The sequence below is a fragment of the Aedes albopictus genome, chromosome 3 (genome assembly GCF_035046485.1).
Source record: "Aedes albopictus strain Foshan chromosome 3, AalbF5, whole genome shotgun sequence".
NCBI classification, from domain to species: domain Eukaryota; kingdom Metazoa; phylum Arthropoda; class Insecta; order Diptera; family Culicidae; genus Aedes; species Aedes albopictus.
The window spans coordinates 430,832,133-430,859,364 of record NC_085138.1 but is presented as its reverse complement, the minus strand read 5'-3'; the positions used below and the strand labels follow the sequence as shown (position 1 = coordinate 430,859,364).

General features: G+C 39.8%; 1 protein-coding gene across 3 annotated transcripts in view; it reads left to right on the top strand.

Moving 5' to 3' along the window:
• Positions 1 to 27,232, top strand: part of LOC109621471 (uncharacterized) — a 337,341-nt gene that overhangs the window by 6,944 nt on the left and 303,165 nt on the right. For 2 of the 3 annotated variants that reach the window (XM_062856490.1, XM_062856492.1), the window contains exon 2: positions 7,683 to 8,505. In XM_062856490.1, the coding sequence (XP_062712474.1) occupies positions 8,313 to 8,505 (193 nt within the window). In that variant the 5' untranslated portion in view covers positions 7,683 to 8,312. The remainder of the gene's footprint in view (positions 1 to 7,682; positions 8,506 to 27,232) is intronic. The other variant, XM_062856491.1, reaches the window with a different exon arrangement.

Here is a 27,232-nt window from a genome sequence, read left to right as displayed (position 1 = left end):
GACGCGTAAGTATCCTGGGACCGTTATTCACCAAGTGAAAGCATCCAAGCTGCGTGTTACCGCACCTAGCTACAAAGCAGCAAATGAAATTGCTCAACACGAAGCGTTTAATGTTGAATACGCGGTCTATGTGCCAGCACGAGAAGTGGAGGTGGAGGGGAAGATCCTCGACGAAATGCTGACATGTGAGGACATCAAGACCGGCTTTGGTCGATTCAAAAATAGGTCAATTCCTGATGTGGCTATCCTAGACTGTAAACGCTTATCTAAGGTTTCCATGGAAGGAAATAAAAAGGTGTACTCGCCTTCAGCGTTTTTTCGAGTGACTTTTCCAGGTTCCGTCCTCCCGGAATTTGTTGTAATTGATGGTGGTTTTTACCCAGTGCATCTTTTTAGGCCGAAGGTTTTTAATTGTACCAAATGCAAGCAGTTTGGTCACAGTGATAGCTTTTGCGACAACAAGCCCCGTTGTGGCAAATGCAACCAAGCTCATTTGGAGGACTCTTGCACACAGGAAGCGGAAAAATGTAGCTACTGTGGCGGAGATCCACACGACTTGCAAGTTTGCCCGGCTTACAAAAGACGCATTCGAAATGAGAGTCGCTATATCATAAAGCGCTCCAAACAGACATATGCGGAGATGGTTAAATCTTTTAAAACACCAGATTCCGTGTCTGAATCAGCTGTCCCAGTTGAAAATCCCTATCAGGAGTTGTCTTCCGATGATCAGGACGATGGCGAAACTGATGAGGGTGGATCTCTTTCGGAGGTACACGCACCTGGAAAAAGGAAGTCATCATCTTCCCCGGGATTGCGCCGAAAGGTCTTTTTAAAGTCTTCCCTCAAAAGTTTGCCTAATGTTAAAGGAGACGGGGTAAACTTAAAAACTCCGAAGAATCAGGTTCCTTCAGCTTCAGATCCATGTTGTAGCAAGAACCTGTCACCCCCGTCTCCGCCTGTTAAATACACTTCAAAGAGAAATAATCGACAAGGTAGCAAGAAAAAAGCTACCAAAGTTCCTCGCAGTTCAAACAAGCCTCCTAGACCCAAGCGAGGACTGTTTACTTTTAGGGTTCTCGTGGATCGCTTATATAATGCCCTCAGCCTTCCAGAAACATTAAGAGGCATTATTGATATGTTTATACCTACAGTAGAAGAATATCTTCGGAATCTGACACAATCATGGCCCCTCCTTGCTGCGATCATATCTTTCGATGGATAATTCATCAAGTGAGGTACAAGATATGATCACTGTGCTACAGTGGAACTGTCATAGTCTAAAACCTAAATTAGACCTGTTTAAGTTTTTGATTCACAACTCTGATTGTGATATATTTGCCCTTTGTGAAACATGGCTTTCTTCTGAAGATGAACTCAACTTCCACGATTTTAACATTATACGCCAGGATAGAGATGACCATTATGGGGGAGTTCTTTTGGGGATCAAAAAGACTTACTCATTTTATAGAATTCCAATCGTGACTCATCCTGGCGTAGAAATCGTCGCTTGCCAAATAAACGTAAAGGGTAAAGAACTTTGCGTAGCTTCCGTTTACATTCCTCCAAGAATTTCAATTAACCGCCGTCATCTTTGGAATGCGGTTTCTGCACTATCACATCCAGTTTTAATTCTGGGTGATATGAACGCGCATGGTACAGGGTGGGGCGAACCATATGACGATAATAGAGCGGCCGTTTTCTATGATTTGTGCGACGATTTCAATTTGAACATTTTAAATACAGGTGAAGTGACACGTATTGCATCTGACGGCAAAGAAAGTCGTCTCGACTTATCACTGGGGTCAAGTTCACTATCATTCGATTGCTTGTGGAAGGTAATCGAGGATCCTCATGGTAGTGATCACTTACCCATTATTACCACCATAAAGCATAATAGTGAAAGGTCAGACCATCCAATTCAGGTTCCTTTTGACCTCACAAGGAATATCGATTGGCAAAAGTATGCAGAAGCGGTATCTTTTGGCATCGAATCATTCAATCCCCTCCCACCTTTGGATGAGTATCGATTCCTGTCTGAACTGATATATAAGAGTGCATTAGAATCACAAAAACGACGTGTTCCAAGTGCAACCTTCAAAAGAAGACCAGCCACACTAGGCTGGGATGATGATTGCACCCAGTTGTATCTTAAAAAATCTGATGCTTTCAAAACTTTTCGTAGGCACGGTACCACAGATCTTTATCAAGAGTACGCAAAGCTCGAAAGACAGCTGAGAAACCTGCTGAAAGCGAAGAAGCGTAGTTATTGGCGACACTTCATTGAGGGTCTCTCAAGAGAAACTTCAATGACAACGCTTTGGAGAGTGGCTCGCAACATGCGAAACCGCTCTTCTTCTAATGAGAGTGACGAATACTCCAACCGTTGGATATTCAGCTTCGCGAAAAAGGTCTGCCCAGACTCAGTCCCAGCACAACCGATTTCTTGGGAAACATCCCCAAGAGACGGTTCTCTGGACAGACCCTTCACTATGCTGGAACTTTCTATGGCTCTTCTTTCATCAAACAATTCCGCTCCGGGACGCGATATGATCAAGTTCAATCTTCTTAAGAATCTCCCAGATATCGCGAAAAGACGATTACTAGACCTGTTCAACTCATTCATGGAGAACAACATTGTTCCGCCAGAATGGAGACAGGTCAAAGTAATAGCTATTCAAAAGCCTGGTAAACCAGCGTCTGATCATAATTCATACCGCCCAATTGCTATGTTATCATGTTTAAGGAAATTGTTGGAAAAAATGATCCTATCACGACTCGATCATTGGGTCGAATCGAATAACTTGCTTTCAAATACACAGTTCGGGTTTCGCAAGGGCAAAGGAACAAACGATTGTCTAGCGTTGCTTTCAACAGATATTCAACTGGCCTTTGCGGAAAAGGAGCAACTGGCTTCAGTTTTCTTGGATATTAAGGGCGCCTTTGATTCAGTTTCCATAGGAATATTGTCAGAAAAACTGCACAATAGTGGACTTCCAGGAATTTTAAATAATTTCTTGTATAATTTGTTGTCAGAAAAACATATGAGTTTCAATCTCGGACAACTGACAACTTCCAGAATAAGTTACATGGGCCTACCCCAAGGCTCATGTTTAAGTCCCTTGCTTTATAATTTTTACGTGAAAGACATTGATAGTTGCTTGGAAGGACAATGCACGCTAAGACAACTTGCAGATGATGCTGTGGTTTCTCTAAAAGGCCCACATGCAGAAATGTTGCAAAGACCATTGCAAAATTCTCTAAATAATCTGTCAATCTGGGCAAGAGATTTAGGGATCGAGTTTGCTCCGCAAAAAACTCAATTGGTTGTGTTTTCTAGAAAGCGGAACCCAGCCCAACTGAAACTCAATCTTTTGGGAATAGAAATCGGCCAGTCTTTGACTTCGAAATACCTTGGGGTCTGGTTTGATTCAAAAGGCACTTGGGGTACCCAAATCAAGTATTTGGTGCAAAAATGTCAACAAAGGATCAATTTTCTACGCACAATTACCGGAACATGGTGGGGTGCTCACCCGGAAGACCTCATAAAACTTTACAAAACGACTATTCTCTCTGTTATTGAGTATGGCTCTTTCTGCTTCCACTCAGCAGCAAACTGCCACCTAATAAAGTTGGAACGAATTCAATACCGTTGTTTACGTATTGCTCTCGGCTGTATGCACTCAACGCATAATGCGAGCCTTGAGGTCCTGGCAGGGGTGAAACCTCTTCAGAACCGATTCTGGGAGCTCTCGCTAAGGTTACTTATCAAGTGTGGAGTGAGCAACACACTTGTCATTGAAAATTTCGAAGAAATGCTCAGTCTGAACACTCAATCAAAATTCATGAGAATCTATCTGTTCTACATGTCATCTGATATAAGCCTACCAAGTTATAATCCTCCCCGTGTACACTTCACTAATGACAGTTCCTCTGTTAAATACGATCTGTCCATGAAACAAGCTATTCATGGAATACCAGATCAACTTCGATGTATAGCTATTCCTCGCATTTTTAACGAAAAGTACCAAAATGTCAATTCCTGTAAGAGATTCTTCACTGATGGGTCTCGCATAAATGGATCCACTGGTTTCGGTGTTTTCAATGAAAATTTCACCGCCTTCCGCAAACTTCAGGAACCTTGTTCGGTTTATGTTGCTGAGCTGGCAGCAATCAACTTCGCTTTGGGGATGATTTCCAACATGCCCGTAGACCATTTCTTCATCTTCTCGGATAGCCTTAGTTCGATTGAGGCACTCCGGTCGATGAAACCTGTAAAACATTCATCTTACTTTCTTACAAAAATAAGGGAGCAGATGGGTGCACTGGTCGAAAGATCATACAAGATTACCTTTGTATGGGTCCCCTCACATTGCTCAATTTATGGCAATGAGAAGGCGGACTCTCTCGCAAAGGTGGGCGCACAGGAAGGTGAGATCTATGATAGAAGAATTTCACATGATGAATTTTTCCATTTTGTTCGCCAGAGTTCTCTTCAAAGTTGGCAAAATGATTGGCGAGATGGCCAGCTGGGACGGTGGTTACATTCCATTATTCCTAATGTTTCTTTGCGAGTGTGGTGGTATGGTCTGGATGTAAGTCGCAATTTCATTCGCGTGATGTCAAGACTTATGTCCAACCATTACTCGCTAGACGCGCATTTACACAGGATTAACCTCGCGTTGAGCAATGTTTGTACTAAGTGCGGATCCGGTTATGATGACATCGACCACGTAGTTTGGCAATGCCCGGATAATGACGCCTCCAGAGCGCTACTATTGGATACCCTTGAGGCCCGAGGTAGACAACCCTTTGTTCTTGTGAGAGATGTGTTGGGGACCCGCGATGTCACATACATGGGATGTATTTTCGACTTTCTTCGCTCTGCTGGTATAAAAGTTTAATTTGCTTGTGTTTTCTTCTCCAGTTTTTTTTCTCTCTGTTTTGTCCTCTTTGTGTTACCAAGCTGCTCCTGGCCATCCGGAAGACCAAGTCCCACAACAAGTTGGTACCAACACCACAAGGCACCGAATACGCTAGCAAGATGCGATTCACCCCCGGATGAGCAGCAGTAAAACCTTTGGTCCAATCCTTACCCTGTCCTTCCCTCAAAATGTGACCTTCTAACCTCGAGCTGCCACGAGTACCCTGGCTTCCACCCATTACTAACAGATATCATTAAAAAGTTATTACTCTGTATAATGTATACTATTAAGTACAAAGAAAGATCCTCGGCTCCGTAAAGCGTTATACGCGATTGAGCCCCAAATAAACGAACTAGATAAAAAAAAAAAAAAAAATTTGATATAACCAAACATTATCACGCATACATGGTAAAGATTGCATAATTTGATTTCAATCTTTATATAACATTATTGTATTGACACAAACATATTAGTTTATATAAACCATTTGAGTTGATTATAGAAACTATTATAGAAACTATTTGAAAATCATTTAATTTAATTCAACCTAACGTTAGTTAAATACAACCTTAATATTTGCAGTGTCATTTAACAGCAATTGAACGCTCCTAGGCTTTGACGTGTACCGCAATTTGACATTTCCCTATCTACTTATACCGCAGAAGGACGTGCAGACATGGGAAAATGAGGTTGGTTCACGGGAAATAAGTATAGCAAGTACAGTTAAGGGCAGTTTAGGGGGTGTTCAGGAGTGAGAGATGAGGAGGGTTGGGACTATTTAAGGTTGCCTAAAAACTTTCTTGAGCATAAGTCATTGAATCTACATGACTGAACTTCATGTTTGTACTGCCTCAAGCACCTATGTGCTGTCAAATCGAACTTAAATGTTTGCTTAAGAATCTCCAAGCATAGCTCATCGGATCTACGAGCGTAATCAGTCTGGGTCTCAAATTCGTTCGAAAATCGCCTAAAACGTTTATGGAACGTTTTAAAACTTCTCTTAATTTCCCCTGAAGCTTATCTGGTAGCAGTCACAATAATAATTGGAAGTAAGTAAGTATTTGAGCAAAGTATGGTATTGATGTGGTAATTGTTGATTAAGAAATAACCGAAGAACATGTTTTGCTATTACATTATGGAGCTATCGAACAAATGCACATTCTAATAATAAGAAATGTTATTACTTTGTTATTGAATACCTTTTGGATAACAAATACAGCACTTAAAATGTTAGGTATGCATTCATTATTGCAATACCATTACTTGTTATTTTCTTGGTGTTATTCATACGAAATTATGGAATTTGTTTTAGTTATTTTGCCTCTTATGTCCACCTTATGATGGGCATATAGAGGTATGATAGTATTTTAGAGATTAATACCTTGATGTGTTATTCACTTACTATTATTTTCTGCTCGGCTTAGCCCTCCTTCATACCATGAATCAGGTTAGGCAAACTGGAGCAATACTTGATGAGTGGAAAGAAGGGTAAGTTATTCCTATCCCCAAAGAGGAAAAGAATAAAACTCTGACGGAGGATCGGAGCCCTGGTTGCTGCGAGTGCAAGCATCATTTACCCTCCGATTCGAGATGGCGCTTAACAGCTACAGAAGAAGACCCCGTTTATTTATTTGACCATAAAGCCTTCGTAGCATGTACACACGAACTTTAACTGGATATTTTCCCGTAGTCCATATCACTGCTATGTTGGACCTATCCACGACTCAGTTGCGATTACCAGCGGGTACTCGGTATATATTCAGCGATGTTCGTTCACTCAGCGACTGCTCGATCCAGTAGTTCCTAGCCTGCGCCACAGTGGTTTTGGTTTGGCTGCGTTCAGGTTAAGCTGCATTGTAAATTATCAGCTAAGGCTCTTTTAAAGGCCGGCACTCTTCGGATGTTTACTATTCTTGGTTTTTCCAGAACAGATCAAATACTTGACAGGTTTCGCCTGCATAGCTTAATTCTTCCAAGACCTTTGCAGTCTCCAGACTTATACCCGATTTGAAACAACTGATTTAGACTTCCAGTGGCTGATAAATGCTCAACGAGCACACCGACCAGCACACCTTGAGATTCACCCTATCAAGGGGTCCCTAACAGAACCTTTTCGCAGTCTGACGGTCACGATGGCCTCCTGAATTTCGCACTATTACCGCATGGCCATGATGAGCTCCTTCGCATCAGTCATCTTATCCAGGTTTTCACACTGAGAGTCTTTTCAGCAGTGAAGGCTCTCACCTACCTCAACTCCTTCGCGCAGGACTCCATTTGCTAAACGTTTATAGGCGGGGCTCTTGTGCTAAGTGTCCTGAGCAGATGGATCATTACATCGGTATTTTGGCTGTGAGCTTAGCATCGCTCCTCATCGCCTTCAAGACCTTCAAGTACTTGGACTCCTTGGTCTTAATGATGAGAGCGATACCCTTGTATGTTGTTTTTGCTCTAGAATGGAGAAGTAAACATATGCGTATTCTTAGATTGAGCTGATGGCCCAAGTGTTGATAGGGAAGAAACATCATTGTTCTTTAAAAACTCAAAAGCAGTTTTGCGTTTAAAGTACATCTAATATGCTCGTATAATCCCAAACGAAATTGTGCTTGGCAACATGTCAGCCGAACACATATGTTCCCATCACCGATTTCCCACACTCCGCGCCACCACTGTGCGACCGATAATGCAGTCAAAAACTCGAATAAACGGGCGTGAAAGGAAAGTAATTTGAAATTTTAACTTGAATTTAATTGAATCAAGCAGCAGCAGCATACAGGCATTCAGCCTCGGAGCCATTAACCGGCGCATGTGACGACGACGACGACGCTGATCAGGAAAAAAGCGCGTCAGAGTGGCAGTGTGAAAAAGTTTACTCGAAACAGAAGAGAAAAAAAAAATCAATTTTCCATGCAATTTATTTTAAATTTGTGCAATAAAGCGTGGTCCGCCAGTTGAAGCAGTTTTTGGTGAGTGAAAAAAAGAAAAACCGGCAAAATGGTTGATTCCAGAAATTGGCAGATATTGCATCCCGCTTATCGATCGACTGGCAAAACCGGATGCAAACAGCAATAAAACAAAAACTTTTCGTTTTTAACGCCAATTTCGTCTGAATAAATGGAAGTAATCGAAATGGGATGCTGTACGCATTAGAGGAGCGCTTGATGCAGATCGCATAGGGAAAAAAATACTTTGGTCCGCAATACAATCGACGTGTGAAATCGATATTGCTGTTGGTGTTACAACGATCAACCCAAAACTGGTCTCCAATTTAGTTACATTGACAAGTGTCGGTACAGAGAGAAAAAATTCCAATCTCGTTGAAGTGTTCTAACTAAGTGCGTGTGCGTGTGTGCAACAAGTGCAAGTGTGGAGCGGTGCTGTAGGACTTAAACTATGGCACCGACTTCGTGTGGCCCAGGGAGGCCACCACCACTGCCAGGTGATGGCAGTGGCGGCGGATGGCGACAACGTTGGCGATCTACGGCAAACCCACTTCTGGTGGTTCAACGTTGGACCATTTTAGTGCTGGTGACGACGATTCTGGCTATTGATCTGCATGCCGTAAAAGCCGAGAAAACGAAAGCTTGTAAGTATTGTTATATCATAAAATCAATGTGACGATTTTCATCTGTTTATCTTATTCAAGCATAGTGAAATTTTTTTTTTCATTTCTGTGTATTTTAACTTGCAAATTCTACACTTATTTGAAATTTATATTATATTTGAACTTAAATACACTATTCGAATGTAGCGTGTAAACTTATATTACTCAGAGTATCACATAGTTTAGTGCTAACACTGTTTTCAAATACTAGGGATCAAAACCACAATGTTCAACAAAGCATTCTGAAACGGCAATCTTGAAATCCAACAGATGCATTTAGAGGAAGGATCAAGGCATCTTCTGAATGTTATACTGGTGGAAAATGTGTGTCAATTTTACAGAAACCATTTTCGAATGAAATTTTTAAAACAAGTTTCTGGAAAACTGGTAAACTCGATTCATCATGGCATTCCTTAAAAGTTTCTTCCGGAACTCCTTTTTAGGGTCTTTTACGAAGATTATTTAAAGGATTTCTACTTCCGCAATACTCCCGAGATTCCTTGGTTTTCATCAAGGATTCTGCTCGGGATTCTCTCGAAGACTTATTAAGGACACTTTCTTCGATTCCTTTTGGGATTCGTGCCGAAATTTCTTTATAAAAATATTCTTGAATTATTCATTTAAGGATTTATCTCGAGATACGTTCCGGAAATCCTCCAAAGTTTTCTCCCGGAATTCCTTTAGCGATTCCTCGTAGAATGCCTTCCAGGATTCCATATGGGATTTATCCAAGTATTCCTCTTCAGTAATCTCCTGGGATTATTTCAAGGATTTCACTCGGGAGTTTAAAGGAGTTCCATCCCGGAATGCATCAGCGATTTCTCCTGGGCTTTCATTAGCGATTCATCCCGGATTTTCAAGATTTCTCCGGCATTCTTTCCCGGATTCCTTTGGGGTTATCTTCTAGGGTCCCTTCCCAGAATTCTTTATTGATTCCTCCCGTGATTCTCTTAACGATCAATCATGAGATTCCGTTAGGGATTCCTCTCAAGATTCCATCCGGGATTCTTTCACGGATTCATCCTAATTCATGGATTGTGGAGCCTTGTGGCTGTGCGGCTAGCATCATCAAGCGTATAAATGTACCTTGCCATGGAGTGAGGGTTCGATTGCCGCTCCGAGTGATGAAACTTTTCATAGAAATGTTTCTTCCTCATATCCACTGGTGCTCTTAATATGTGTCGTGTCCGTTGTCTAGTGTTAAGTTTCGTTCAGTCTGTACAGCTTCTAGCTGAAGACGGTGTCCGTGTCTTTATTCCTTCAAGCATTCCTTTCTTAAGAGGTTTTTTTTCTCGAGATTCCTTCCAGAATTTATAATGGGATTCCTCTTGAGATTGCTACAATGGTTTCTACCAGGTTTACTTCATGGATTCTTTTTGGGATTCTTGCAAGGATTGATCCTGAGATTCATTCAGGGATTCCTTATGGAATTCCATCCAAAATTTCTTCATGGATTTCTCCCGGAATTCTTTTAGCAATTCCATCTGAAAATGGCACCACTCAGAGAGACATTCTAAAAATTACACTTGACGTAATTATTAGAACCTTTTAATTTTCATTTCACTTCATTCGATTTTACATAAAAGAATTTCATGCACGCTAAGTTGTAAGCAAGCTCCATACTGCAGCCAACCTGTAATTTTATAATCCGATGGAGAATTGTGTTGAAAGCGATGAAAGGTCATTTTGTAACAGCGAACTCGATGTAACAAATTTGAGCTGTGCAGTATTCCTCCCTTGATTCATCCTAAGATTAATTAATCGATTTTTCCGGGGATCCTTTAGGGCTTTTCCCTTGGATCATTTCAACAATTTCTCCCGGCATTACTTGAGAATTTCTTCTGAGTTTTCATTAAAGATTCCTCCCGGGAATATTTCAAAAAATATTCCAGAATTGTTTCAGATATTTTTTCGGAATTTCTTCTGAGATTCCTTCCCGTATTCTTTCAAGGTTGCCTTCTAAGATCTTTCCGTGATTCTCTAAACGATTAATCCTGAGTTTGCGTTTCTTTCACGGATTCCTTCAGGCATTTCTTTCTTAAGCGATCTGAGATTTCTTTAAGGATTTCTCCCAGGAATAATTCAGAGATTTCTCTTGGGATTCCTTTTAGAATTCCTACCGGGATTCTTTCAGGGACTTATCCCGAGATTCTATCAGGGATTTCTTTCGGGATTCCTCCAAAGTTTTTTGCCCAGGAGTTCTTCAGCGATTCTCGCGGGGTTTCTTCCAGGATTCCGTCTGGGATTTCTTCTTTCATTCATTTTGAGATTCCTTAATCGATTATTTACAGGATCTTTTAGGGAATTCTCCTGAGATTCTTTCAAGAATTTCTCCCAGAATATGTACTCTCAAAGATTTTCCCGGGATTTCTTCAGGGGGGTTTCATTAGGGATTCCTCTTGGGATTCTTTCAAAGATTTCTACAGGGTTTTTCTTCTATTCTTATCTATTGGTGTCACGAGGTTGCTGAAGATCTTTTTCTTGAAAATATCAATGTTAACTTTATGAATGTATTCTGGTAAATATAGCTGAGTCCATTGTCTCCATTGAAGCTGTTTACTTGTATTGAAGTTGCCGATGTTGTTTCTATTGTTTTCTGGCTGACATCGTTCATACAAACATCTTCCTCTTCTCTGCTCGATAAATCATCACTACTAGATAGGGCAGCTCAATTGGCCAACTGCAGACGTCACGAACCACAAATTTCAATTTTCCTGTTGAGCTTCCCTAAGATTTCGGAAACTTGTAGAACTCCTCTGCTACTGAAATTTTTATTAACAAGAATATCATACATCGAAATCTAAAATAGATTTATAGAGCATTTCCAGTGCAAAACACGAAAAAACGCCATTTTTGACTCGATATTTCTCAAGTTCAAAGAAATTTTGTTCATTTACTTTTACTTTGTCAACAACACATAACCATTTTTCTTTACCTAACTTTTAAAAAGGGCGTATCAAATGTACCTAATTTTGTTTTTCATTTTTTTATATATATTTTTTAACCCTCGAGCAGTCGCGTCTTTGACTACCTGCAACGACGCCACGCTCACGCTGTGTACCGCAAGCGTGCATTTTTCATGGTACGTGTACTCAGTACACGACGCTATAAAGTGCATTCGTGTCAGGGACTGATTAATGAAAAAAAAAAAAAAAACATAACGATTGAAATGTGATGTCTTCGAATTGTTTGAGTATATTTGAAGGCATTTATGAAAAAAAAATACTGAGAGTTATATTTATCGCTAATCTATGTTAGATGTCATATGCTTTCAATTATATTCCAAAATATTAAAAAAACCTTACCCTTCGATTTTTTATATTATTTTTCTGTAGAAAGCTGACTTCGAGCCTCAAAATTTGCGAAGTAGCTCAGGATGATAAAATGCTTCTATATATTTATTCTTAACTAGCTGTCCCAGCAAACGTCGTTCTGCCTGCCTACTGTGTTTTTTGGCATGCAGCTTTGTAGGAAAATGCCCCGCAAAATGGAATTTCAAACTGTCTCGTTTTCGGTGAGTTCCCGGACGATTTTCCAAATTATTTTTAGTGAAAGAATTTTGTGAATCCGTTGACTAGTTCCCGAGCCTATTCGTGACATACAAACACCATTCCATTTTTATTTATATAGATAGATTTTTATTTTTATTTGATTTGATGTCTTGATGTATTGATTCTACGTATGGGTTCCAATGCAAAAAAAAACTATGCATTTGTTTTTCCAACATCTAACCATACTTCAACAAATTTAAGAAATAAAAAAAATGTTGAAAAATTAATTGGACCTTTTTCAATGTTTTCGAGATATAATTTTTACTGTTTAATAGTTTTTTTTTAATCAAAAAAGAATCAAATTTTTCTCAGATATGTGAGTTTGTAGACCGTCTCGTTCATTCTCTTTTACTCCCACGTTCATCCTCATAGTTCCATTCTAGAGATCATTTTCTCACCCTTCAATGGAGGAAAAACTATAAAAGTGCTTTTGTTTAAAGCGTTGAACTAAATTTTGAGAATAGGGTGTTTTTCGTAGAAAAATTGCTATAATCTATGAGATATGAGGTTTTGATTCCAATTGTTTTCGATAAAAATGTGTGATGTCATAAGTGTAGAAACTGTTCAGAATAAATTATTCAAAAACAAATCACAAATCAAAGCATGTTTGAAGAAGCCCATTTTTTTCTGAAGAAATTCTACGTTGAACAAAAAATCCGTTCCGTTGGGAAACCTGAAGAAATTTCCATCATCCCAACCATTCGTCTATACAGCCTTCCATGATTTTTTTCTCTGTATTCCAGGAGAAACTCCAGAATGGAGTCTAGGTGGGCCTTCTAGAGGAATCGCAGGTGAAACTCCTGCAGAAGTTGAAGGCAGATCCTGTAGAAATTGGGTGATCCTCGACCACAACTCCCCCCTTCGTAGGAGTTTTTCCTATATCTAATGCTTGTCACACATTCGAGATACTTCTTTAATCCATATAAGCGTGATGTATTTTATGAATGTTCTCTTAATAAAAATCATCAAAGAAACCCAGATGGAACTTGTAGAAGAATCCCTGGTGATATTACTAGAAGAATTTTCGCTGGAACTCCTGAAGAAACTCCTGCTAGAGAATGTGGAGATGTTTCTGGTAGAAATTTCGAAAGAGGAAATTCCGCAAGAATTCGCGAAGGATTTTTTGGATGAATTTTTGGACGAAGTACGGGAGAAACACCGCGGAAAGTTTTGGCGAAGTCCTGGAGGAACTCCTGGAATAACTCCTGAAGTAACTCCCTGGCTGAGCTCCTGATAGAACTCCCGCACTGTAGGATCCCAATCTCTGAAGAACTTTTGACAAAATATCCTGAACAAGAATTCTCAATGGAACTCCAAGAAGAGTTTGAAGTTTTCCATAGAAATATCTAAAAAAGCCCCAGAAGCATTTCTAGAAGGGTCCGCACAATCATTTCTGGAAGGAATCTCGGAGGAAATTCCTGGTTGAATTTCTGGAGATGTTTATGGTGGAACTTCTGGAAAAAACCCGACGGAAATTCTGGTAAAATTCCCGGTGGAACTCATGGAAGAGTTCATAGTGAAACTTCTTGTGAAATTCCCTGCGGAACTCCTGGAGAAGTTTCCAGAGAAATTCCTTTAGCAATTTCCGGTGAAACTTTTGAAAGAACTCCCGGTGGAACTGCTATTGATATTCCCGGTGGAGCTCCCGGAGGAATTCATAGTGGAATTACTGAAGGAATTCCTGATGTAGCTCTTGGAGGAGTTCCGGTGAAACTCTTGTGAAAAATTTCTAGTGAAACTATTGGAGGAATTCTCCTTGGAACTTCTGGTGGACTACCTGTTGGAACTCCAGAAGAAATTCTTGATGGATCTCTTAGAGGAATTTCCAGTGGAGCTCCCAGTAGATCTCCTATATGAATTCCTGATGGAACTCTTAGAGAAATTCCCGATAGTACTCCTTTATAAATTCCGGGGCGACCTCCCACAAGAAATCATAGTGGAACTCCTGGGGAAATTCCCGATGGATCTCTTGGAAGAATTCTCGGTGGTACTCATGGAAAAACTTCTGGTGAAACTCCCGATGGATCTCTTGGAAGAATTCTCGGTGGTACTCATGGAAAAACTTCTGGTGAAACTCTTGGAGGAATTCACGGTGGAACTTCTGGAGGAATTTCTGGGGAAACTGCTGGAGGAATCCTCGGTGGAAGTCCCAGTGAAATTCCTGGTGGAGCTTCTGGAGGAATTCCTGTTGGAACACCAGGGGAAAATCGCGGTGGAACTCCTGAAGGAATTACCGGTTATTTCTGGTTAAATTCCCTGTAGATTTCTTTGAAGAGTTCCTGGTATAGCTACTGGTGGAATGCTTGGTAGAACTCTTAGAGGAATTCCGGGTGGAACTTCTGGAGGGGCTCCCGGTGAAACTCCTAGATTAATTCCCAATGGGACTCGTACAGGAATTCCCGATAGAACCTCTTTTATATTTCGGGTCAAACTAGATATACAGAGGTACCCTGGGATACTTCTGCAGAAATTCCCAATGGAACTCCTAGAAGAACATCCGGCGGAATTCCCGATGAAACTGCTGGAGGAATTCCTGATAAAACTCTTTGAGAAATTCTCGCTCAAACTTGTACAAAAATTTCAAGTTTCAGTCATATTCTATGTGCGCTTGAAAAGGGTTTATGCACGCTAGGTGCTAGATTTTTTTTCTCAAGCATCCGCACGAGCGCCAGAAAGCAAATGCAATTTGCAGAAATTATAACTCCTTCATAAAATCCTGAAACTAAGAACTTCACGATCTATAGACTCTACAGAGGTCAAAATTTATTCTGCTTTTGTGATAGCCACTCCTGGTTCTATCCGTAGACTTTCGAAATGCAACGGAAAGTGATCTACGACGTATATTGAGATTTGTAGAATCCTCAAAACATCCACAGATCAAAGTCGACAACGTTTTCTAAGTGTCATGCAAATGTTATGAATATAATATTATAACTTAAAGGTTCGCATGCAACTTACCTCTTGGCCTCAGGGGCTGCCTACTCTGCCGTTCGGGAGAATTACGTTGGGCCCTCGCCGTCGCTCCTCTCGCGTCGTCGCCGCTGGTGGTGATAGCTTGGGCGTCGGGATGGAGGCGCCGAGATGCAATCCCGGCAATGGGGCACTCACGAAACACACGCGGGTATTAGCGGATCTTCGAAACCCCGATTCGGATACGACTCACAAATTCGCGCGCACTAGGGTGGTCCGCCTGCTTAGCTTTGTCGTCGGTTTCACGGATTCACGGGAACCACTAGATCTTAGCCCCCTACTGCGGAGTTAACTCACGGATTTTTGCACGTGTCGCACCGATTAAACGATCGCTTTTCCGTGATAGGGATAAAGTCGCAAATCTTCAGGAGTAAGTTTCACTCCTAACCCTTTTCGGCACTTTATGAACTCACTCGCACAATATCTATTGGTTTGTCTCTATTCACTTTTCTTTCGACCGACTCAATTTTACGTCCGTACTGGGAACTGGCTCAAGTCCAAAAGAGGCTGAGCAATGGAGCTCTAGCTCCATCAAGCCCCCCAATCGTTTTTTCCTTCTCTCTCTCTCTCTCTCTTATAAACGCCGGGTTTCCTCCAAGGCATGCATACCAACTGTCGTGTGGTAGCTGGTAGTCAGGCGGCGTTGGTAGCGGACGGCGTGTAAATGGGCGGTTTTATTTACAATTTTTTTATACGAAAAATCTAACTCCTAACATGCAAAACTAATACAATGTGGATGAAATTTATTTTAATTTATGGGACATTAAGTAAATGTTACAATATACAAGATTTTATGATGATGAATCTGAATTAAGACTTCAACTTCCTATAACAGGTGTATTTTATTTTGTATGTTATTGCGCATTTCTCACTCCCGCATAACTTCGATACGAATCGATGGAAAACCGTGGTTTTATATTCGACTCCGCACTTATACTAACTGCGAGAGGGGTCCAGTTGGCATTGTGCTATAATAATACAATGAGATCCAGTTGATTACAGAATGATCCGCATCAAACGCCTAAAGGAAAGCAATTAATTTTTAAATTTTTCAACTTACGTGAAAAATATTATTTTTTAAACAAAAAATGAAATGTTACTCTAAGTTTTACTTGAATGCTTTCGACTGCTAGGAGTTTGTACCGGGAAACTTTTTCAGCTTTCAGTCTTTGAAGTGGTCGAAAAAAACCTTGAAAAAGATTGAATACACAATCGAAACGTAGAAAACATGTTGTAATTTCCGCTCCAAATAGTCGAAAACTTTCCCGGTACCCAAGTTTGCTGAGAAAGATCTTATGTTAAAATAAGCAATTAGGTTTACGAAACATTGTCTGTGATGCTAAAAATGCTATAATGTATATGTCTATAACAGGACTGCCCAACGTAATATTTAGAGGCCGTTGACGCCTAATATTAGGAACAGTCCAGAGGCAAGGCTTAATTTTTCCCCAAGCAAAATTAATAACCTAAACGTTTTAGTTGATTGCACGATTGCTCGGCTATCAATCGATAGCAATTTGTTTTTCGCTCCATCAAGACCCAAAATAATTCTTAATATGCCCATTACTATGCGTAACCATAGCAACAACATAAAACATATCAGAGAGCCTTCTGTGTGGCCCAGCACACCACAAACTGGCACCACTCAGATGGGAAGAACATTCCAAACACATGTGATCCAGCTGGATCAGAAAGGAAAAACCTCTGCTTTCAAGGTAAATTGAGTTTCTCCATCATCAATTGCGTTTGCGTATGGTTCCTCACTCCGTTCCGGTGCGTCCCCCTTTCGTATTGGGTTTGAGTTTCATCGAACCAGAATGCCTTCCGTTCAGGTAACATCAGACACATGATCCGGCTGCTGGCTGCCTGGTACCAGTTCAGTGTATGTAGGTAAGGTATAGCACCCAGCTATAGTTTTGTGCAATTATGATTCTGCTCCGGATGTGGATCCACTGCCAGCCATCCATCCTTCTTCGGTAGCACAGTGTATGACAAGAAAACACCCGAAAGACCGTTCTCTGGAGCAGGGGTTCTCGGAATGTTTTTGTTGAGGAACACCTATCCAGTTACACCAAGGAAAACGGGGAGCAACAATCGCTCCGTTGATCACGATATGAGAACCACTGCTCTTCTAGAGATTTTACCAACTGAGTCAAGCACACCGCACCGACGACGCGTCGTCGTCAGGGAGCTTTTCCATCTTCTCTAAATGCAAACGACCCGGTCGGATGGTCACCCAACCGTCACAGGTGCCCATTCTGAGGCAGGCCGACTCTGCCTTGTCTCTTCTCTAGCCCAATTCTACAAGCAAATAGCGAATATACTCACTCAGCCAATACATCCGTCCGTTCGGTTGTTCCTTTGTCTGTGGGAACCATTTAGAGACGAACACACGGATTCGTCCACCAGGGCGACGATGAAGATGACGAGAACGACATGCCGTTGTCTTCGTCGTCGTCTGCCAGGTGAGATTGCAGGGCTGACTGCTGTGCTTGCCCTGGCCCTGGCAGACGATGGCTAGATTTTTCGAACCTCTCCGTCCGTGGCGGGAATCAGGCGGAATGTGTTTGCCATCCAAGTTGCCATCTGAAGAAGGTAGCCACGCCGCCAGTGTTGAAGAAGCATGACTGCATGCGCGCATATGTGTTCAACGTGTGCTCAGTTCACTCATGTTGGCACTTTCTGAATTTGGCATATTCCTCCGGCAGAAGCTACCCAGCAGATCGGTGAAGAACGAACGGCTCACTTCTGGCACAGATGGAAGCTTCTTGTGGCAAATGTTTCGTTTTTATGAATGTGATGCGGTTTGGTTGCTCGAATCTTTTTTGTTTCAGTTGGCAGAAGCATGATCGTAGCCAGGTAGGCTTTGAGTATGGGGTGATCGATGGAGCAGCATGGTGCATTTCTGTTGTAATTGTATTTGTAGGACATGATGTATCAGGTGAACTAATTTGGTGAGCTTGTTTCATGTCGGACTTGTGTTTTTGTTATTTATCTTATTAGAGTTAAATATGAGTAGTGTTTTGGAAGTTACATTGTATACCCGATTTACATATGTGGGGGCCCGGGCCACAGTGTTGTTGTACCGCTTTTTTTTCTAGAGAATATATACCTATATTTCTTATACAGAGGTATTATGTATTTTTGGTAGTTTTGTTCTCTTCATCAGCCCGTCATGAGCCCGTTGGCCTCATTTTTTCCCAACCAAGCTGAATAAATGAAAATGAGTTGCATAATGAACATTATGCAACTATGTATTTTTTATTATATAACTCAATTCAGTTGCAGAATGAACCAGTTCAGAAAAAAGAAGTTATACAAAACAGAAATTATAATAATAAATTGCATAAGATTGTGTTAAAATGATAATTTTAACAACAATGTATTCATGCCGTTGTGGAAGATAGTTTTGAAATTGAAGTGTGAAAACGATATCAAAAGAAATTATGCAAATTAATAAAAGCGCTTTTAAGAGTGTACTCATGGCAATTAATTTCATTGGTTTTGACCAATCCATAACAAAGTCATAAAAATAATTTCAAGAACAACTTATGGCCGACATCTTCGAAAAATTTCAAGTTTATCTCGAAGTGCTGAGGTTGATTTTGCAAACGTTTCTTCTTCTACAGTTTTCTACAATTTATCAAGAGTTCGCCATAATTTGCATCCCTAATTCAGGAACAAAAATTTCTTAATTTTTACAGATTTTTTCAAAGAAAAGATTTGAAATTGGACAAACAGTTTAAAAGCTTTGGGCCCTTAAAAATGAGAACAAAGAAAAAAAAAATCATATTTTGCGTGATTCAGAAAAAAATACAAATATCCATTTTTTTGGCTCAAACTCAGAAGTTTATTTTTTATGTGATTTGAATCCAGCAAAGCATTCGAATTCCAGGATTGAACATTTTTTAAAACCCACCTTAATCCACATTTAAGGCGAAGCTGGATGCTTTCCATCATTTTTGGGTTTTTGTTTTTTTTTTAAATTTTATTTAAATAGCAAAATTTTCAAAATCGGTTTTTATACATATCTAGGGCAAAATTTAAGATATACTCCATTTTTTCGTGGTGAAAAGTATTTATGAGTTACCTAATAACCCTTATTCATTCCGTTCAAAAATTGTTTCTGTAGAATTCCAGCTGTCGACAATGAGCAAGTCTGTACTGACAAAATAGTAGTAGTTTCTATTTTTACCCAAAAAGTTTTTTATTTTTTTCAAAAAGTTATTTTTTTTAATTTTAAGATTTGTTCCAAGGAAGCCACTGGTAGAGATTTCTCAGAAAATTCCTGCAGAAATTTTTGTTAGAACTCCAGGGCAGTGACCTGTCATCTAATAATTCTTTTGCTGTGCCATTGAACTGAAATGGGGTAAGAGCACCCTTCTTCAGCCTATTTCAATTCTATGAAAGTACTTTTGGTAGAATCACAACTGAACTTCTTGAAAATCACGAATAAAAACCTTTCAGGGTCGTGAAATCATTATATAAACTTCTCCATTAATTACTGTGGAGCTTGGAGTTATTGTGGACAAGCGGGTGCCCCCAGGAAGTAACTGAAGTTTATCTTTTGACGTTCGCGAAGTGATGACGCGACTACCGTTTGCACACTTACCCGAGCAGGAGGAAATAGCTGAAGAATACCTAACTCAGGTATGGATAACAGAATACCTACAACCTGAATGAAGTATTAAGCAGTCCTCAACACCAAACCAATATCTCGTTGAGGTATTTTATCAACACCTACAAAATACCAAAATAAGTTATTTTCAATACCTGGATAACCGATTTGACTTTGATATATTCCAGTTATGTGTCAGTTATTCATTCCTGCTCGGGTACTAGATTGCTTGATGTGCATTCGGCAGACCATAAGCTACCAGCGTTCAACGGAAGGCTAGTCGAACAACAATGCACATTCAATACCACTCATCCTTCCTCTTCTCAGGAATGAATATAGTAACAGAAGCTTTCAAGCTCCGATACTACATTATTTTCAATTTCTTTTCGTTAATTTCAAACATCAGCCTTTGCCGCAGTTGTTCTTGTTATGATGTTGTTGCAGAATCGATAATCGATGAGCACGAGCGGCAATATTGTCGAACCGCCACTTAACCGGACATCGCACATATGAGTCACGACACTGCCCTGTTCGAGATTTTTTTTGATCATGGTGGAAGTTGTGTGCAACCTTCGCATTTTATTCAGCAACACGGATGATTCATCACGTTGAACTTTCAAAGCTCAGGTACTAAACAAATATTAAATTTTGCTATTTATGACTACATACCAAACCAAAATGTGCAATACGAGACTCACAGTTCTTTCCTTAGACGTATCTTCTGCATGTATTATTCTTAAACTGCAGCAGCTGCTACAAATGGCATACCGTCTATTTCCTTCAGTCAGATTCTAATGGAACAACAATTATACAACAAACAAAAATGTAGAAGTACCAACGTCAGACCTTATGATAGATCAATTCACCATGAGAAAGAATTTCTTACAAAAGTAAGTATGCTGTCATCCGGACATGCTGTAGACTGTTTTTACTGTCGCCATGAGACAGAACTTCTTACAAAAGTAAGGGTGCGGTCATCCGGACACACTGTGGACTGGTTTTACTGTCGCCGTGAGACAGAGTTTCTTATGAAAGTAAGGGTGCGGTCATCCGGACACTGTCGCCTTGAGACAGAATTTCTTACAACAATATAGGTGCGGTCATCCTGACACGCTGTGGACTGCTTTTACTGTCGCCATGAGACACATTTTTTTTTTACAAAAGTAAGGGTGCGGTCATCCGGACTCACTGTGGCCTGTTGTTACTGTCGCCATGAGACAGAGTTTCTTAAAAAAGTATGGGTGCGGTCATCCGGACACGCTGTGGACTGTTTCTACTGTCGCCATGAGACAGAGTATTTTACAAAAGTAAGAGTGCGGTCTTCCGGACGCGCTGTGGACTGAATTTCTTACAAAACCTTATTTTAAAACTGCCTGTTTTGCTGATTTCGCATTACTAAACATGGTTAGGCAACTAAGACCGCCATTATGCCCGTGTAGCTGCCGCCTTAGAATAGCACTACGGACCACCTGTTCCGGGGGTAGAAGTCCACTGAACGCATGTTCCATTATTGGAATGATATTGCTGCTAATGTTAAAACCCGGGTCCTAAACTTCCTACTGGGGAGAATTTAGCAGTAAACACAAGGGTGATGCTAGATTTCCGATGCATGGCTAATATCAGTACTCTTGTTTTGTTTTCTAAGAAAACAAAACAAAAGCTGTATCAAAATCGATACTTTATTGCCCCTCAATGGCAATTGAGTAATGCGGACATGCGCTACACTAAGGATACGGGTAATGTCACAATAGATCCAAAAACTGGTCGCAGTGGCAAACCCGAACAGGAATAAAAAAAATAAAGACCGCCATTAACAGTTTAATTATGAAAATGAGCTGAAAAACCGCTACGCGTCTTACGTTATAATAAATACATCGCGGCATACTGATATGCACAATGTACATGGTAATTGCCTCTATCAAACTACCAACATTTCAACTTCATACCAACTTTCCAACTTCCCGGACATTGTTAACAAGCAATATTAAACAAATGCATGAGGAAAACAATCATACTCGTGAACAACTGAAGGGCATACAAAAATTATATTATCAAATTTTCAACAACTTTGCGGTTTACTTGCCCTTATAGGTGGATTAATCATCTTCTAGAATCAACTCAATTCTCGTTCGTCATGGTTACATTGTATTTCAAGTAGGTTTGCTCGCTATGATCAAAATAGTTAGCTTATCTTCTTGGATAAGCGACTTCGAAAACTTTGACCCATTCTCACCGCCTCTAAGGGGTGAGATTGGGTCAAATTTCAATCAATTGTGGTTTAGTAGAACCGTGCATCAATCATTCCAAACCCCTTTACCTCATACCCTAGTAACGGCACAGCACTGCAAGAATGCAGAAGTAGCCGCTGCTGGCTGCACTCTAGAGAAAACTTCAGCCATGCTTTGTGGCCGAACAAAAAGAAAAGCATTCCTACCTACCTGCCTCGGATACATGAAAGATCATCAAGGATTTCTTATAATCTCAGTCTAAGCTTTTCATTTGCATATAAATTAGATAATAGCGGTTTGCGTTTTCTTTTACCGGCTTGCGCCACTTGCCGATTCGTTGGGAATCCTTTTTTTTATTCAAGGATCATCCGCATCATATTGGATCAGGGTAGGAATGCCAGTCAGTAGTGACAGGTTCCGGTTCGTTGTGACTGATGTGGGTTTGCGCTCTGCTGTGCGGGGTTGGTCTTATATACTTGCTGCTGTGTAAACATCTTCCATCAATTTGTAGGTATATCGATCAAAATTGATTTGCACAACTTCTTTCGGATAACCAGCAGACACACTGACACAGTTGGGTTCTGTGAAAGTTAATTAATCATATTTACTGTGGCAGATGATTCCCTAGGAACACACAATCTTAATAGCCGGAAGTTAGGCGTTTTCTTTCTCTATTTGTACGATAAAATAGTGTGTGGTTTTTGTGTTTGCAGACGGGGTGATGCTCCACTCTCGTTGTCACCTGCCATCCAGTGAGAATAAGTAAAGGAGTAGGTGGCAGGCGGCGGATGCAACATAGGCAGAAGTCTTGACAGAAGTGCTTCAGTATTTATTTTCGGTGTGAATTTCTGGGGTGTGGTCCCAAAAATAAGATCGCTGCTTTGCTTCTAGGTTTTGGTGATGGGAATATCGAGTTGGAAGTGCTCCAAATGAGTGAAATCGTGGGTGGTGTGAAGGGGAATTTCGTTTCGAAGGGGAAGAAATTTTTCGGGTGTTATCAGCTCTTTCACTGGTTCGGTTGAAAATGTTATGGCCTTTGTGGAGAGTGTTCTTAAATAAGTGATTTCCTCCCTAGTAGGAAAGCAAATGAAGAAAGGAATCGAAATAGTGCAAAATCAAAATCTCGAGTGAAGCGAAGCATCAAGTGAAAATATAAAAATAGATTAAAAAAGAATTGGCAGATTCTTCGCGATTCAACCCAGATTGTTGTTTTTGTTTATGCATATGGGTTTCATCGTCGTCGTCACCATAGAAGTTGCCTACTAAATAAATATTTAAATACTAATTAGCCATTTGTGCGATCTGGAATAACAGCATAATCGTCATGAGAAGGACCCGATTCGGAGAGTTTTGGAGAAACATAGTAGGCTGGATAGAGGGTCCCAGCCAGCGCGACAGAACGCACACGCATAGTTAAAGCAGCAACAGCGCCAGCTGAGGTGGGTAGAAAAAAAAACTCCATCCATCGTAGAAATGTCCCGGTTCGCCGATTACTTTGTGATTGTCGGCTACGATCACGAGAAAAATCGTAAGTAAAGCAATAAAAGATCATTGTCATCTATTATTCATTTTGGGGGATTTTGTAAACAGCGTTAACCGTTGATTAACTATTATCCTGAATAAACGCGGTGTTTATTAGGATCACCGAGGCAATTTCATTCACAATGTGCAGCTCCGTGTTCCTACAGATAGTGTCAGATAATCATGGCTTAAGGACTGTTTGCAGTTCAAAAGAAATTTTTCGGCCTATCTTGATGTATGATATATTCATTACACATTTCATGAAAAAATATTCGAGTTAATTAGAACAACTAAATTATTGGAAGGCGCTCCAAGGGATTGAGAGCAAAATTTCCATTTTTTTCCAGCCGGTGTGTCAACCTTGAATCCAGCTAACACCGTTTCAGATATTCGCGAAGAATCATGAAACAAGTCTGCCAAAACTTTCCTAATAAATGTTATATTTTTCCAAGAACTCGTAAGGGGTGATACACAAATTATGTCACGCAAAAATCGGCCATTTTCAACCCCCCCCCCCCCCCCCTCTCCCCTATGTCACACGTTTTGTATGAGATGTGTCAATATGTATATGCCAAGTTTCTGAAAATAAACCTTCCAAGTCTCTTGCTAGAAATTTTTAAGAAATTCAGTAAAAGTCTTGGAAAAACGTCTTTAAAAAAAACACACTAGAAATAATACAGTAGTTTTCGAAGGACTTAACCGAGGCTCTTGAAAACAAAATAGCACCAATTCGGCTCAAGATTTCATTCAGCATTTATTTATAAAGATCTTGTCTGAAATTTTCCAAAAACATTCTGAGCAAGAAATATTCCGAGTCGAATAACTATGTCACATCATAGACATAGACACTCCGATAGTGAGCAAAAAACGTAAGACAGCGGTGAAAAAAAAATAAAGACGAGTACATACGCCCCTCGGAATTGCTATGAAAAATACGACAGTGTTTTTACGAATTTTAAAATTTGAAACAATAATGAACATGTGCACCGTGGAGCAATTTATTTCCAAAAAGTGCACAGCGAGCCGAAATGCCTGAAAACCCCTGCCTTGGAGCAATTCTGATTAATTTATTGAATATTGTTTTAAATTTAAGGTTTAAGATTACAGTTTTTATGGAACTCCTTGGAGCAATTCTGATTAATTTATTGATTTGTTTTGATCAATATGACTTGTGATGAGAATTGTTATTGTAAGCTCACAGTTCTTATAAAACTCATCGGAGCAATTCTGATAAAAATTAATGTTTTTTTTTAATTTGACACAGTTCACATATTTTATGAAACTCCTTGGGGCAATTCTGATTGATTTAATTTGTCGCAAAATCACAGTTTTTATAAACTCCTTGGAGCAATCTGATTAAATATTTGAATTTTTTTTTTTATTTGACTTCTGTAAAGCATTGTTGTCGTAAGATCACAGTTGTTATAAAACTCCATGAAGCAATTCAGAAGATTTTAATAAAATTATTTTTAAAATTTGATTTGTGCTAAGAATAGTTGTCGTAAGATCACAGTTCTTATGGAACTCCTTAAAGCAATGCTGGTTAATTTACTGAAATTATTTTTTAAATCTGTTAAGAATTGTTGTCGTAAGCTCACAGTTTTTATAAAACTCATTGGAGCAATCTGATTATTTTTTGAAACATTTTTTTTTTTAATTTGATTTCTGTTAAGAATTGTTTTTGTAAGATCACAGTTGTTATGAAACTCCATGGAACAATTCAGAAAATATTATTAAAAATATTTTTAAAAGTAAGCTCACAGTTCTTATAGAAGTTATCGGAGCAATTCTGATTAAATTATTGTTTTTTTTATTTGACACAGTTCACATGTCTCATGAAACTCCTTGGGGCACTTCTGATTAATTAATTGTTTTTTTTTTAATTTGATTTATGTTAAGAATTGTTGTCGCAAGATCACAGTTCTTATAAAACTCCTTGGAGCAACTCTGATTAATTTATTTAAATTATTTTTCAAATCTGTTAAGAATAGTTGTCGTAAGATCACAGTTCTTATGAAACTCCTTATAGCAATTTTTATTATTGGATCGATTTGTTTTTTTTTTATTTGACTTGCGTTAAGAGTTGTTGTCACATATCTTATGAAATTCCTTGGAGCAATTCTGAATAATTTATTGAAATATTGTTTAAAATTTGAATTCTGTTAAGAATTGTTGTCGTAAGATCACAGTTCTTAAGAAACTCTTTGGAGTTATTCTGATTAATTTATTGAAATTATTTTTTAAATTTGATTTTATTGAGAATTGTTACCGAAACATCACAGTTCTTATGGAACTTCTTGGAGTAATTTTGATTCATTACCTGAAATATTTTTTTAAAATTTGACTTTTATTTAGTATTGTTGTCGAAAGATTACAGTTCTTATGGGACTCCTTGGAGTAATTCTAATAAATTTATTGGAATTATTTTAAAATTTTACATTTATTGAGAATTGTTGTCGTAAGATCACAGTTCTTATGGAACTCCTTGGAGTATTTATTTTTTATTGAAATATTTGTTTAAGTTTGACTTGTTTTGAGAATTGTTGTCGAAAGATTACAGTTCTTATGGAACTCCTTGTAGTAATATATATATTTAACCGCTCGCTCGCACAAACGACATTCCCGTCCGCGTGGAAAAGTGGTGTTATAGTGCCAATTCACAAATCTGGGAGCTTCAATCGCGTCGAAAATTATCGTGGAGTCACACTGTTATGCTGCTTGAGCAAAGTTCTTGAGAAACTGGTCCACAATGCACTGTACACTGCCACCTTGCCGGTCCTATCCGAATGCCAGCATGGATTCGTACGGAATCGCTCGACCACAACAAACTTGATGTGTTACGTCACTGAACTATCACGCGAGATGGAATCATATCGCCAGGTCGATTCAATCTACATTGATTTTGCGAAGGCTTTCGACACGGTGCGTCATTTTACAATCGTAGAAAAGATGACCCACCTTGGATTTCCACACTGGGCGACAAAGTGGCTGTATTCTTATCTCTCGGACCGTTCAGCATGTGTTTCAGTTAACTCGGCGCGGTCCTGCAACTTCGGCATCTCCTCTGGAGTACCTCAAGGCAGCGTTTTAGGACCCTTGCTATTCATCATTTTTGTGAACGACCTATACCAGCTGCTTGCATGCGGTAAGCTGTCCTTCGCTGACGATTTGAAATTGTATCGTGCCATCACTTCATCGTTAGACTGCGTGGCATTGCAAGAAGATTTGAACACGCTATTTGTGTGGTGCGGTGACAACGGGATGCTTATCAATGAAAGCAAATGCAAGGTTATATCTTTCACTCGCCGCAACACTTCGGTCATCAATCAGTACTTCATCGGATCGACTCCAGTAGCGCGTGTTCAGTCTATTAACGATCTCGGAGTTTTAATCGACTCGAAAGTCCGGTTCAACGAGCACATTTCTACAGTTATTGGCAAAGCGTGGTCAGCGTTAGGTTTTATTCACCGGCATGCTTCGGATTTCACTGACGTCTACGCATTGAAAACACTGTTCTGCGCACTAGTTCGGAGCATTTTAGAGTATGCTGCACCAGTTTGGACACCGTTCCATTTAACGCAAACGTTAAGGATTGAGCGTCTACAACGTAGATTCTTGCGATTTGCGTTGCGGCAGCTTCCATGGTCGGATCCAACTAACCTTCCAAGTTATCCAGACCGTTGCCAGCTCATTAATTTAGAATCTTTGGCGGCGAGGAGAGTTAAACTTCAACGATTGTTCGTCTTTGATCTCCTCAATGGTAACATCGATTGTCCAACACTTCTTGGTGAAATTCCCTTAAATGTTCCACCGCGACGATT